The 13,548-nt window shown below is 47.1% G+C and overlaps 1 protein-coding gene across 3 annotated transcripts in view; it reads right to left on the bottom strand.

Annotated features, from left to right (window-relative positions):
* Positions 1-295: 295 nt before the first annotated feature.
* Positions 296-13,548, bottom strand: part of LOC149364498 (NAD kinase-like) — a 41,461-nt gene continuing 28,208 nt past the window's right edge. For 2 of the 3 annotated variants that reach the window (XM_089574453.1, XM_089574456.1), the window contains exons 3-12: positions 12,727-12,856; positions 10,643-10,751; positions 9,754-9,839; positions 8,273-8,375; positions 6,361-6,461; positions 6,250-6,279; positions 5,161-5,260; positions 4,342-4,499; positions 3,065-3,147; positions 296-2,268 (exon numbers count right to left, since the gene is read on the bottom strand). In XM_089574453.1, coding sequence (XP_089430579.1) covers positions 2,103-2,268; positions 3,065-3,147; positions 4,342-4,499; positions 5,161-5,260; positions 6,250-6,279; positions 6,361-6,461; positions 8,273-8,375; positions 9,754-9,839; positions 10,643-10,751; positions 12,727-12,856 — 1,066 coding nt within the window. In that variant the 3' untranslated portion in view covers positions 296-2,102. The remainder of the gene's footprint in view (positions 2,269-3,064; positions 3,148-4,341; positions 4,500-5,160; positions 5,261-6,249; positions 6,280-6,360; positions 6,462-8,272; positions 8,376-9,753; positions 9,840-10,642; positions 10,752-12,726; positions 12,857-13,548) is intronic. The other variant, XM_089574455.1, reaches the window with a different exon arrangement.

The following is a 13,548-nucleotide window of genomic DNA, read 5'->3' as shown; positions in this document are numbered from 1 at the left end:
TTACTCCCTTATTACAAATCTACTCCACCTTGGGGGTTTCCCCTAAAGATTTGACCAGCGTTAATTTCTAAACGTTCCCTTTTTGCTTATATGGCAGTCAGCGTAAGCTGGAGTATGCAAAAGCTCTCGGAAAAATAACCCCCTGAATCAAAGCCCAGATTCGGCACAAAACGCTGCACACCGCGGGACCTTTCATGTTTTGCTGTGTTAATTCCCAGCAGTGCATGTTGTCCAAAAATGGACCACTTCACTGGTAGATGCATGAACGAAGCTAATAAAACTATTTAACGCAAAGGACTCAGTCAATGGAACGGCAACAACAGGAATGTGTTGCTTTATTTACACTGCACTAGGTCCTGTTTGACCGTTGCAATACAAACTTCAAACGCTTAAACATCAGGTACAAGTTGTTTTAAGGTCAGCTTCCATGAAACTCCGCTCGTTAGTCATGACCTAGTCATCATTTTCATGACCACCTGGATAGACTTCACGGCCGCAAAGTATTACTAGAAAAGCCAATAGCCGTACCCATGTTCTCTGCAAACGAACACAAGCTCACAGAGCAATGTCAGCTTACATTAATGGCATGCCAATTAATGCCTGGACATTGCTGTACAGTACGTGCACAGCTAAAGCAGTTATAGTACGTACAGGGGCTTCAACTTGTAATTAACCCTGCGAGCACAAATATCGAAGTTATGAAGCAATTCTGTCACAGCGGCTTTACACACCGCATGGTGTCAGTAACCGCAATTTCAAAACACATCGCATGGACGGAAGCAGTTCTTGCAGAAATATTTGCCAACATTTAATGAGTTTATGAGCGTGCATTGGCGTTCCATTGAAAGCAAGGCTGAATGGTGGGCCTGTCGGAAATGCATGTTTAAAAGGGGTTCAAACCGACCAAAAAACAAGACATACTCACGAAGGATAGTACGGGACACGGTCTAGACTAACAACTGAGATATTTATCGAAAATCAGGTCGCCGAGTAACAATCATTTGCATGGCTGCTATTTGGCGATCTGTTTTTCATTAAAAAAAATTCAATTGTTAGTCCAGCCCGTGTCTATATATGCTATTCTCCGCCGTGTATGCGTCTCAATTTCTGATTCTTGAACCCTTTTTAACATGCATTGAAAGTTGAACAAATGTGTTTGTAAGGAATGCACATTCATTTAAATATAAAATCTGTTTATATTACAGCACTCGTGTTTTCCTTCTCTGGAAAAAAAAGAACTATTTACTTCGCTTTGAACATAAAGTGCTCAAGGTTTTTTCGGTGCCACATAAAACAAGAAAAAGATCTAAAAACTGCCAAAAAGAAAGCCGCTTGAGTGTCTCCTCGTTTGTTTTTCTAGTCCGCCCCACGACAGAGTCAGCACACTTATGCGGCAGGAGCTGCTGTGTAGGCCTAAAGACAATTTAATTTTCGGTGGCCGGAAGTGCCCTTATTGGGGCGCTAATGAAAACACAGCACTGCTTAATGTGAATAGACAGCCGCTGAGTTGAAAACACCTTCGCATCAACAACCCAATGTTTTTGATACAGCAGCGCCTATATAAACTGAAATAACAGAAATGACTCTCAGTCTCGCTTCGCTCTTTGTGCAGCACTAACGAGTGATTGCGCCAGTGTAGTGTCCAGCGCACCTCATGGAGCACCCGGCAGCGGTCGTATTTTGCAACGATTCTTTCCGCGTTTATTCCATTCGCTTCTTCGCCATTGGTCAACTCCACCTTCGGGTGCCGGAGGCGGCAAATGGCACGGCTTATTGAGCATGTCAGCCATTACGTCACAAGTTGCATCCACCAATGGTAGAAATGCGAAGAATTGAAACGGGGAAAGAATCGTCCCCAAATAATGCCGGCGACAATTTGGCAAGCAAGAGCTAACATTTCGACACACACATTGCGATCGCGAGTGTATTTTTCCTTTATGAGAATCGTATACGCGACCGAAAAGAAAAAAAAAAACACCAACAAGAAAGGAAAACAGTGTGTAAAAGAGGCAGGGGGAAGTGTGTTCGTTGCTTTGTGTGTGAAATTGTGTATGTGTGAGCGCGTTTGTGGGCACAGGGGGCGCGTACGTATGTCTGGTCAGTTATTTCGCGCCCGCGGGCGCTTCGACGTCGGTGATGTCGACCAGCTGTCGTTGCTTCTTGCGCATGTTCCAGTGCAGGCACTCGGCCAGGCTGTCGAACCAGTCCGAGATTTGGTCCTGGGCGCAGATCGAAGGCACCGGGTAGATGGACGTCGTCACCCGCAGACTGCAGCGGGGCAGAAAAAGGGGGTTCGGGCGGTCGCAGAAACCACAGGCATCATACTTCGTTGACCTAAATATTCATCATTACTATCGTCGTCGTCATCATCATCATCATCAGCCTGACTACGTCCACTGCAGGGCAAAGGCATCTCATCTCCCATGTCTCTCCAATGAACCCTGTCCTTTGCCAGCTGCGGCCACCGTATCCCCGCAGACCTCTTAACCTCATCCGCCCACCTAACCTTCTGCCGCCTCCCGCTACGCTTGCCTTCTCTTGGAATCCACTCCGTCACCCTTAAGGACCAGCGATGATCTCGCCTTCGCGTTACATGCCCTGCCTAAGCCCATTTTTCCCTCTTGATTTCGATTAGGATGCCATTAACCCGCGTTTGTTCCCTGAGCCACTCCGCCCGCTTCCGGTCTCTTAACGCTACACCTATCATTTTTCTTTCCATAGCTCGCTAAATATTACCTAAATATTGCGCGTAGATAAATAATCTCACATTCGCATGAGCGCCAGTAAAACACACTTGGTTGGGCAGTACAGAACTCTGGGCACGAGCTTTTTCTCCCTGTTCAGTTTCAAGATTATTGATAACTTAAGATCAGTATGCAGGGATAATAGACAAGTGCAGAAAGAGGTACAGAAGGCTGACTTAGATTCGACTGCAGGGGATCTCGATGCATGGAAATGCAAGCAGTCGATTCGAGTTAAGATTCGATTGCGGGGGGATCGCAATGGATAGAAATGGATCAGTCCATTCCAGAAGCAGCACTGAGTAAGTGAATCCGAAACTCACCTTTCACCGTGCTGCAGCTCCTGGCGCAGACGACCGTCGAACGAGGCCCACACTGAACTTCGCGCTTCGGGCGAAACCATTATCTGCAGGGGTGGAAAGTGCCACGAAGTGTCAGCATTTGCAACTTTCGGATTATCGCGTGTGTGTTAAAGAATAAGGCGTGAAGGCGTTAGTAAACTTATTCTAGTATCTACAAGTATTTGAATTTAAACAGGCCAGGCGTGGGGGGCGGGGGGGGGGGGGGGGGGGAGGGGGGAGCGCTAAAATACATTCCCTAGAGAAGAAAAACACTGAAAACGCTTCTAAAATACGGTAGACGCATCCGTGAACATTTTAAAGCTCCGAAGGCGCGCGTGCTCTGTGATACCCTGATACAGCCAAGTTGCAAAGACGCCAATGCACGGTAAAATCGAGAAATCAGGAGGCCCTACAGATTTACACTGGGAAATTGTAATTCGGTATATCAATTTCAAATGCTCTTACTTCGGGTGTCGATAAATCGAAGTCTTACACTACCGCGTTAAAAAACCACATTGCACCCAGCGGCGTTTTGACATAAATTCAATGTAGATTGATGACACCACACAAGCTGTTCTTTAACCGTACCGGTTCAAAAACTAAATAAAACATTTTTATTTTCGTTCTGAAATCCGCCTACTATTTTTTGCGAATGTATTCGACACTAGGAAACGCACGCTCTCGCTAAGCTAGGAATAGCAAATCGGGATTCATCAATCTTCGGTTTCACACATTGTTTGATCCAAGTTTGCAGACCCTTCCTCACCATCATCACCATGATTACACACACTGCACGACAAAGGCTCCTCCCATATCTCTCCAATTAACCATGTCCTGTGCCAGCTGCGGCTACCTTATCTCCGCTTATCTGTCCACAAACGGTGCGAACAGATGTACCCAATTTTCAGAAATGAGTAAATTGTGACAAGAGGATTGCTGAAAGAGAACAAGAGAGTAGTTTAGCTAGGCAGAAAAAGAAATAAGCGTAATAGTTTTGAACAGGACGCATTGTAAATTATACTTATTAGCTAGGTGATAACTGTCACCATCGCTATACAAAAGGACTGCTACTACCGATCTCCAAACACTGGCCTAATAGACACGCCTTTGGCATTAAACATAATGTCAGTTTGGAACTTCATGAACAGTAAGATTTTAGGGGCCCTTACAGTAACACAGAACGGCTAAGACTTCGAGTAGTTTAAATAGTGGGAGGAATTCGGGTAGAACAGGAGCCGAGGTGCCCAGCGGGGCCTTACCTTGAGCTCGACCCCCGCGGGCACCACGATGGAGCGGAAGGAGAGCGAGTGGGGGCAGATGGGCGTCACCATGATGGCCGGCACGCTCGGGTGGATCATGGAGGCGCCCGCGGCCACCGCGTACGCCGTACTGCCCGTCGGCGTGGACACGATCAGCCCTGCACGGTCACAACCACAGGGATCAACCACCTTCGCTTGGATAATCGCTCGCAGAAAAGGATGAACTTGTGCACGGGACACAGGCACAGTAAAGGGGACATGAATTTCCCAAGATCTGCCTTTCCTTTGGTACATCGCGTTGGACATCACGTTGTGTACAGACGCCTGCCAAGCAAAAAAAAAAAAAAACGTCAAAAGCAGTATCGTTGAGGAAGTTGAAATCTCTGATTTTTTTCACGTTCATATTTGACGACCTCATGAACTAGAAGCGGCAACACTGTGTCCTTTTCACTTCGTTCGTCCGTTATGCTCAAGTTTTGCACGTCTATCTGCAGTGAAATAGCTTTGCAACTGACCCAGCTTCGTGCCGGGATAACTGACAGGCACTTAACTTTGCAACCGCGACGTGCAACCAGGGAATGACAGCACTGGTGACATAAGTTCGACGTTGACTCCACAGGCTATGACGTTCAGCGACGTGCGGCTTTTTACCACGATGTAAACTACATCAGAGACTTTCCTTTGTAAAACTTCGCGCTATCCTCCTGAATCTACATGTTACGATGTTCCTTTCAGCTGTTTCGCGGTCTTTCTTGTGTGGAATTAAGAAATCTCTGCAAGAGCTGTTCGGTAGGTAATCACGAGACATCTATGACTCACCGTCCCCCTGGACGGTAGTGATGTGCTTGCCATCCAGGTAGAGGTCGATGTTGGACAGGTAGGGTGACGGGCCCCTGTCTACCACGACCTCGTTCAGAACCTGCGCAGGAAGCACGACGATGGCAAAAATTGGCACTGTGCTTGGGCTTGGCCAAGCATGTGCGCTTTGCGTATGTGGGAAAGCCCCGTTTCGGAAAGCGCGCAGGACGTAATGGCAGCGGCTTCCTTACGTGACGAGTTTCACGGCTCTGTAAGCGAGGTGCGCAGTCGCACTGTCACTTGCCGTGTTCTCTCAGCCTTCGCGGGCTCTCTTTGGCGGCCGAAAAAGAAGTCATTCGATATCTAGTTCGACAGATGCATTAGAAGTTTCGATGCGTCGCAAAGCTTCAACTTACTAAATACACTCCGGGGCCTTAAATTAGTCGTTAGAAAGTCTTTATTAGTTATTTGAACCACTGCGCAACAACGTACAGTCATTCGCAGTTGCACAGCGCGCCCGTTAATATTATTCAATGCGTTAGCATTACAACCGCCACTTCGGAAAAATCTGTCCGCCCGTTCGTCCGACTGAAGCCTCGGTTGGCAGGTGGCAAAGTGGAGAGAGGGAAATGCATCTCTCTACTTTCAGAGGAAAATGGGAGAGGAAGATGGAGAGGGTGAAAGGCAACAGGCGGCGGGTGGGGTACGACGTGTCACATGGTGACTGACAGACTGAATCACTCCATTTGCTCGCACGGTCTGAACCTGTCGGCGACAGCGGCTGCTCCGTCCGGGGAGAACACTAATGTTAACGCATACTCCACTACATCAACAGCATTTATCGTCTATAATGTTTTCTTGGTAGGGAGGAGCACATTTATTTGAGACAGTCTGTATATTTACAAAAAGAAAGAGACAGCCTGTATATTTACGAAAACAATATCATAAGGGTGTTATAACAACAATAAACGAAAACAGTGAGGCTGAGAGCAGCAATCGCTCTTAGCACACTGCACAGCGGAATCGTCATCGTCATAAGTTCAATAATTTTTTCTGAATATTGATATCAGAAGAACGGGCGCGTAGCCAGGTCAAAGTTAGACAACATACTTGCTGTTGGCAGGGCCCGGAGAGTCTCCCCTACAAAGAGAGCACACGCAATTTGCCGAAACGGTTTCTCTCTTCCCGAAGAAGTAAGCAGCGAGAGCTGCTGGCACCTACCAGGCAGGTCGAGTTGCTGCAGAGATTATTGTCGTTGGTGTCGCTCTCGTTGCGGTATATGCTGCACTTTAGCCGGCTGCGGAGCGTGAGAGCCGCGTGCCCTGCGCGGGAGAGAATTGCAGGCTCGTCATTGCATGCAAATACAGGGCGGAGTCTGCATGTGTGCGTGGTGAGTTGCGAAGTCACAGACCCCGAACACAAGGGGAAAACCCACACATGGGCACGCACCTACGATTCTTTCTCTGTCCCGCTTCTTTGTCAACACGCCGTTAAAGTTTCAACCTGGAGTGAGGCAGTTGCGTCACCTTTCCTTCCTTTATAGCCTGGCATACCCCATTTACCTTACCTTACTATACTGCAACCTTTCCTGCTCTGCCCTGCTCTGTCGAAATTACCTCATTTTATTACGTCTTACACGGCCCACTGTACCCTGCCCTACTCTATCCTATTTTACATCCCACCCCTTTTTTTACCGTACCCTACTCTACCATATGCTACCAAATCCTAACCTGCCCTGCCGGGTTCTGCCCTTACCTAGGCAACCTCAACTAGCCTTAGGAGTCGCCTTGCACATGGACAGCGCTTTGCAGTGCTGAAGCATTCACACGAAGAAAAATAAATAAATAAAAAGAAAATATGAAAAGTGCCACAGGGCCCAAGCCTCAAGTGAGAACAGGAACGCGTACATGGCAAAAGTAAAGGTTAACAGATTTTTACGTCTCAACGCAACACTGAGATATACCGCAAGCCCTTATTAAAGGCTCCGGATTATTTTCCACCACCTGGGCTCCCTTAACCTGCTCCGAAATCACAATACCCGGGGGCACTACATTTACAGCCATCGAAATGCAGCCGCAGTGGGCGGCGTATCAAACCCGACAGCTATGCGGCCGAACGCCGTAGCTACTCAGTCACCGCAGCGGGTGTGTACAAACCAAAGTCATTACGCCATGCGTATTTCTGAACGCAAGACTGCGTGTGCGAACAGAGCAGGAATTTGCACACTTCCGAGACTGCAGGACAGTAAAAGGCTCTTGACGAATGGCGATTCTGCCTCCGCGGGTCCTTGACACAGGGCTTTTTTGCATTGCGCATCACGGTAGTAGTAGCACGGACTGTTCGAAGAAATTATTTAAGGCCCTGCTGGTCGCATGTGTGAATAGTGCATTTACCATAAGCTAGCCCTCCCGCAGGTTGCATTTTCGCTTTTCGTACCGATGCAACCGCAACTGTAGCAGTTTTATGTACTAGTGCACGTTTCAAGACTTCTGCCTGCTGTACCTTTGTACAGTTACTGGAGAAATGAACGATTCGGTAGACGCGAAGATTTTCCTTCTGAAACAAAAATTCATCTCCCGCTTTGAAGTGGCACAAGGAAGGGTGCTAGAGACGTTTCTTGGTAAGTCTGACTAATGGAATATCTGCCGTGCTGCTTTAGTTCTTGCAAGTTCTTGCAAGCTATTCCACTTCGTCGTTAGCGTGAATACACAACAGCAACGTTCCATCTGGGTCCTACAATAGAGGAAATTTTTAGGCATTGATGAAGTAGTGCGCTGGGAGATTTGCATTAAATGACATCTCACATAATCCGTAAAACAGGTTCTTTGTAATCAGTTGCCAATGGTGATAAATTAAGAGCAAATATCCACCTGCACGAGAAATGTTTTATTCAAAAAGAGAATATTTGTAGATGCAGCTATAACAGGCAGACATGCGTCGTTCGGCACTTTCAGAGGCAATTTCAAAATGCTTGCGGCTCAGCACAGGTAGTCGGCCCAATATTGCAAATGGATGGTTTCACTGTGGTCCTCTGTATACGACCGGCATTTGCCAATACGTTCCCAATACTGGGACGTTAGTTGTGCTGCTTGCGGTGAGTACTGCGCATTTTGGCAAAGGCGTGCAAACGCACCTTCGAGCACGTTGTTGACTTTGTCCTGGAAGTTGTCGAAGTCGAAGGGCGTGAGGAATCCCAGGGAGCCCATGTGGAAGGCCATGACGGGCGGCACGCTTTGCTGACGAAGCAGAAGAGGAACAACATAACCAAGCGGTTCAAGAAACAAACGAAGCCCACAGAATGGCAGAGTTGTACACACACACTGCGCTTCCCAACTGAAACGTTCCATATCAGCTGCTCATATGGAATTACTGGAATATTGAGTCCATAAGATATAGAGAAATATATGGAGATCCACATCTTGTCTTTAAAGAGTCCATAAGCATTCCACATCATTTACATACGAGTTCCATTGCGTGACGGCATATTGCATCCGTAAGTTTCCAGACGTGCTTTCCGTATAGTCCACACCGACTCCATATGCTCCATACTGACTCCATACGATTTATATGGAAACGTATGGAATTATGGGACTCGTCGTATGGAAATTTTCGTTCGGGTACGGAACTTCGCACCTACGGAGACCGTCTATACGCAGCCCTGCACATGGGGTGCCTTTCTTTTCCCTACTCCCGTATCACCTCTCGCGGTTTTGTTTTCATAATAACAAGTACACACGAGACTACTGCAGCGCCACTGTGCTAGCTTGAAAGAGAATACTCGCACGTTCAGCTAGTGGACGTTGGGAGTGCTTTCAAACAGTGCCTGGAGCAAAGGTCCGGGGCGGTACATCAATCAATCAATCAATCAATCAATCAATCAATCAATCAATCAATCAATCAATCAATCAATCAATCAATCAATCAATCAATCAATCAATCAATCAATCAATCAATCAATCAATCAATCAATCAATCAATCAATTTTATTCCCTTAAAGACCCCTTTTCAGGGGCATTACATAAGGGGTGACATATTCGAGAGCGGCATAGCAGCCGACCAACATGCCCCTCATGGTTCGAACCACAAAACAAAGACAAGAGTGCAGACTCCGCTGATTAGAGCACGCCAGTAGTACTTCATTGGGGCGGAGCTGTGTAGCGACTAATCAGAGGCCCTGGTAGAGCACTGCCGCCTTCCCAGACTAAAGCTTGCAGCTGCAATTCGTTTCCAGCAAGGACGACAGATGGCGCGTCAATTGCGTCGGCTCACAATGCGATAAAACGTAGAAAGCGCGCACGATGGCGCGTCGGCGAGGAGCGTGGCGAGGAGCCCGGATGGTAAATCACATGACAGCACTGAGTGCGTGACGTCAGCTTGGCATTATCGGCGTGTATAATGCGGTGCACTCAAGTCTACCCTTCCGTTGTTTATCTTACGAAGGCGTGGTTAGGGCCCGTTCACATGATATTATTCTCGATTAGGAGGAAAAAGGCGGGAGTTGATTACGATCCATTACGATGGCGAAGGCTTTAACCCGGACAGAGTCCTTCGTACAGCCGCCGCTGCAAAAGCACTCGGGAGATACAATTTTGTTTCCTTCCAAGAGGAACCTACCTGGAAAAGCGAGGAGGCGTAGAGCAGCGTGCCGTCTCCGCCGAGGCAGATGATGAAGTCGATCCGGTCTGTGAGCTCATCCCTGCCTGACAGAAAGACAAAGAAGAAGCGGCGCCGTACTCTGGGCGATTGCACGTGTCAAACAGCACCCGTGTCTCGCGCCCAGCTGCGCTCAAGTAGGCGAAAACGCGGGTGACCTTCGCGTTCGCCACTCCGTCAACCGCTGTTCCTGGGATGCAGTGTCTGCAGCGAGTTACAACAGACTGTGTCGAAACAGCGAGCTCAGCTAGTCGTGTCCGGTTCACATTGGCAAGAGAAACAAACGCAGCCCTATAGCTCTGACATTCTTACTGACCGAAAAAAAAAAAGTCAAGCAAGACAGTGAATAACAGTGATGGGCGTTGCTTTGTAGCCTATACTAACCACTCCTCTACGTTGTGACGTTGCCGCGGTTTGCTTGGCTAGATGGGGTGAACTGCTTTACGTTAATGCATCAGTGCGACACTTGCCATGCTGAGTCAGAGTGTGGACCAGAGGGGTAAAACGGAAACAACACTAATGTGCGGCGCTCTTTTTTTTGTGCTTACAGCCTTTCCTAGTTGTTCTTTTTTTCTGAACTGCCAACGAGGGGTCGCTGACGGCGTTATAGAAAATAGCTTGAAAGACGGAACGAAGCACTGAGTAACGTAATCTGAATGCTAAATGATCAAACTGATACGAATATCTGCATTTCCAGACAAGACGGAAAGTAACCTCGCTATGCGGATTTTTTTTCGTGGTTTCATTTTTCCCCTTCAGTACCTTTACCTGCATCTCTGCGCTATGGCCTTCTATGTCATGCATAAGAGAGTGTCATATCCTGAGACTTAGATCCTTAGATGGGCAGTACCTTCTTTGAAGGTGCAGAGCTTGTCTTTGACCTCAAGGAACGCCTTGTTATTCTTCAGGAACGGGTCCTCCAAGATGGCGTCTTCAACAAAGACAACCATGTTTTTGACCTGCGTTGACAGAGGAAACAAGCATAAACAAGACAGAAGTGAGGAAGAAAGTGAGAAAAAAATTAATAATGAGCAAGCATACCAATGTTTTCCGCTTTTATCCGGTCAGAAACGCTTCGTCACCAGCAGCAATGAAGTTTAAGGGGAAACGGAAATATATGATTTTGATTGTTGTTGTCGTACTTCTTCCTCCTGGGTGCTCAAAGCTAAACTTTATTTCTATGCCTTTGTAAAAATGGTGTATATTGGACTCGACGAGTGTACGGGACAGGAAATTAGAGCATACTGATATTATCTCGTTGTAAATTAAAGAATTCACCTCGTAGAAAAATCAGTTATTTGACGTCCTTACATTTACCTATAGCTATTTTCACCATAAATTCGCTATTTCGCCAGCACTGTCTGCCCTGTGAGTGAAATATAGGCCGTACAGGTTATGCTATCACGTAGGCTCCTACAACGCCAGAGAAATGAGAGTACGTAAGGGTTAGGCGTTGGCCAGCCATCCTCGTACGGCTGTATTCACTCTTAGCTTAGATAACACTATTCATTTACTTAATTATCTATTACATTTGGCGCACAAGCTCCAAGGACCGGAGCATGGCGTAAGGGGGGATTGCATAAATAGAGCCGATAACGGAACCATCAGTGACATCACTATGAAATAGTTATTTATGCATTAGTAATTAGAAATAAAAAATGACCGTCATTTATGCTCAGCTACGAACCAGCGTGCCAATGAAAAATGAAGTGAAACTGGCAAAAGGCGTGTGTCACAAACTTCACTGAGTATGCTAGCATCTCCCTCAGCTCACGTATTACTTTTACAGCGAAAGCTCTACTCTTCGCACAACTCCCAAGGTCAAGTTTGATGCGCGTTTGACCATGAGCCGGCGGAGTAGAGGTATTGCAAGTGACGTTATACCACGTGACTCAGTGTTGAGAGACGCTGCTGCTGTACCGCGTGATTAGGGGTGGTATAATAGCGGCTTCGCTGGCGCTCGGTCGCTCAGTCTCGCCATGGATGAGGCGCGCACCGGACCGACTCCGGCGCCAAACCATAGAGTTTCTTACTATTACCTAGAGAGAAAGCTGGCGGCGCTGCACTTCAGCCACCATGGACGCTCAAAGCATCATGGGGCGGTGAGCTACTTGTTGCGGGACAGTCGTATTTTTTCGGGAACACGGAGTGGCACTACTGAAATGCTTCATTCCGAAAACGCTGTTCGTGTGTGCGCAGACGACTTTCGCGCGAACGCAGTGCGCAAAAGCCATAGTAATGGAAACGCAGCAGCACACGACGTCAATAAAAGGTTTCACTTTTCCGAAATGCCATTAAAAAAGCTCTTAAAGTATCTAAGCATAACATTTTTTTTAACACATATTTACTTTTAAAAGTGCGCCTGTTAATTACGAAATATTAGTTCTTGTACTGTTCATTACTTGGCCAATAGGAGAGCTAGCCATCTCTTATTTTGAACAAACTTTGCATTTACATGCTTTTCTGCTCGTTTCTTGCAATTTAGACAGGATATTGAATGTTAGGACATTCTTGATTATTGAATAGCGTTTATTTTTGCGTTATTTTTTTGCCAAAAGTTGAAGTTCTGCAGTCGGTAGCTCACCGCCCCATGATGCTTTGAGTGCCCATGGTGGCAGAAGTGGTCTCGAGGGATCTCCATGCAAACTCCCATATACGGGTTGCCAGCTTTCCCTCTAGGTAATAGTAAGAAACTCTAATGCGCCAAACCATTCGTAACCATGCTTAACAGAGCTTTCGCGCGTATTGCCAGGTTTTAGCAAGCGCTAAACCTCTGCTAATTTTTGCTTCTCTAATTACGAAAACCTTGAGTGCCACCCGCGTGTAAGTCTCAGGGCGACAACAGTGAAAAGAGTAGGTACCTAGCTAAGTATAGGACTTTAATACACTAGTAGGGACTTGGGGTGCAGAAGAGACCTTCCGGCCGTGCCTCACCCAGATGAGCCACTGGACGAGCTCATTGAAGGGCTTGACGACCGTGGCGTCCATGGTCTTCTTGATGACGAGCACCGACAGCGGCGGCTTGTGCCATGTCAGCCGCTGGCCCGCGGGGTCCTGAATGGTCCTGGAGCAGACGACGGAAGCAGACCTGTATCAGTGCTTTCGTGGGTTTATACCCCCCCCCCCCCCCCCCCCCCAGGATCATAAGTTATAAACGTTCAGAGAAGTTAAGACAGAAGCCGACGCTGTCAATGACCAACTATGCTCAGCTTACAAACACTTCTGGCACAATAGTATGTTATTCGAGAAATGGATATTTTAATAGGAAATTTTCCCCATACAGATCAGATCCTCGTCGTATGCTCGACATGACAACATGGACGTAAAACCCAATGCGTGATCTAGGATACCGATAAAATTAAGATTGCTGGAAAAACAACAATTATGTGCACTATGACGGCGTGAGACTTCGAGTAAAGAGGCATATCAGGTAACACGATTTTTTCCCCACCCGAATTTACCGTTCAGTGAAAGAAGATGCAAATTTTTTCAACATTACATTCTGCGAGACGAGGCTTGTGGCTACGAAGCCTGTTCCAAAACAACTGGAATCATGACCATGGTATATCGTGCGAGCTAGTAAAGGGCCAGCATGAAAGTAATGCTTGGGCGGAGATGGTGGCAACGCTTTGAGAAATCTTGCTTCCGGCCTTCCCTCACGTATACAATTTCGGTTCCTCTTGCCATTGCTTCATGCACGCAATAAACTGCCAATCTTACTGGGCAGGCCGAATGAGCTTGTTCTATAACGCGCCG

The sequence above is a fragment of the Amblyomma mixtum genome, chromosome 2, assembly GCF_055824585.1.
Source record: "Amblyomma mixtum isolate Tamu chromosome 2, ASM5582458v1, whole genome shotgun sequence".
NCBI classification, from domain to species: domain Eukaryota; kingdom Metazoa; phylum Arthropoda; class Arachnida; order Ixodida; family Ixodidae; genus Amblyomma; species Amblyomma mixtum.
This window is presented reverse-complemented; position numbering and strand designations above follow the sequence as displayed.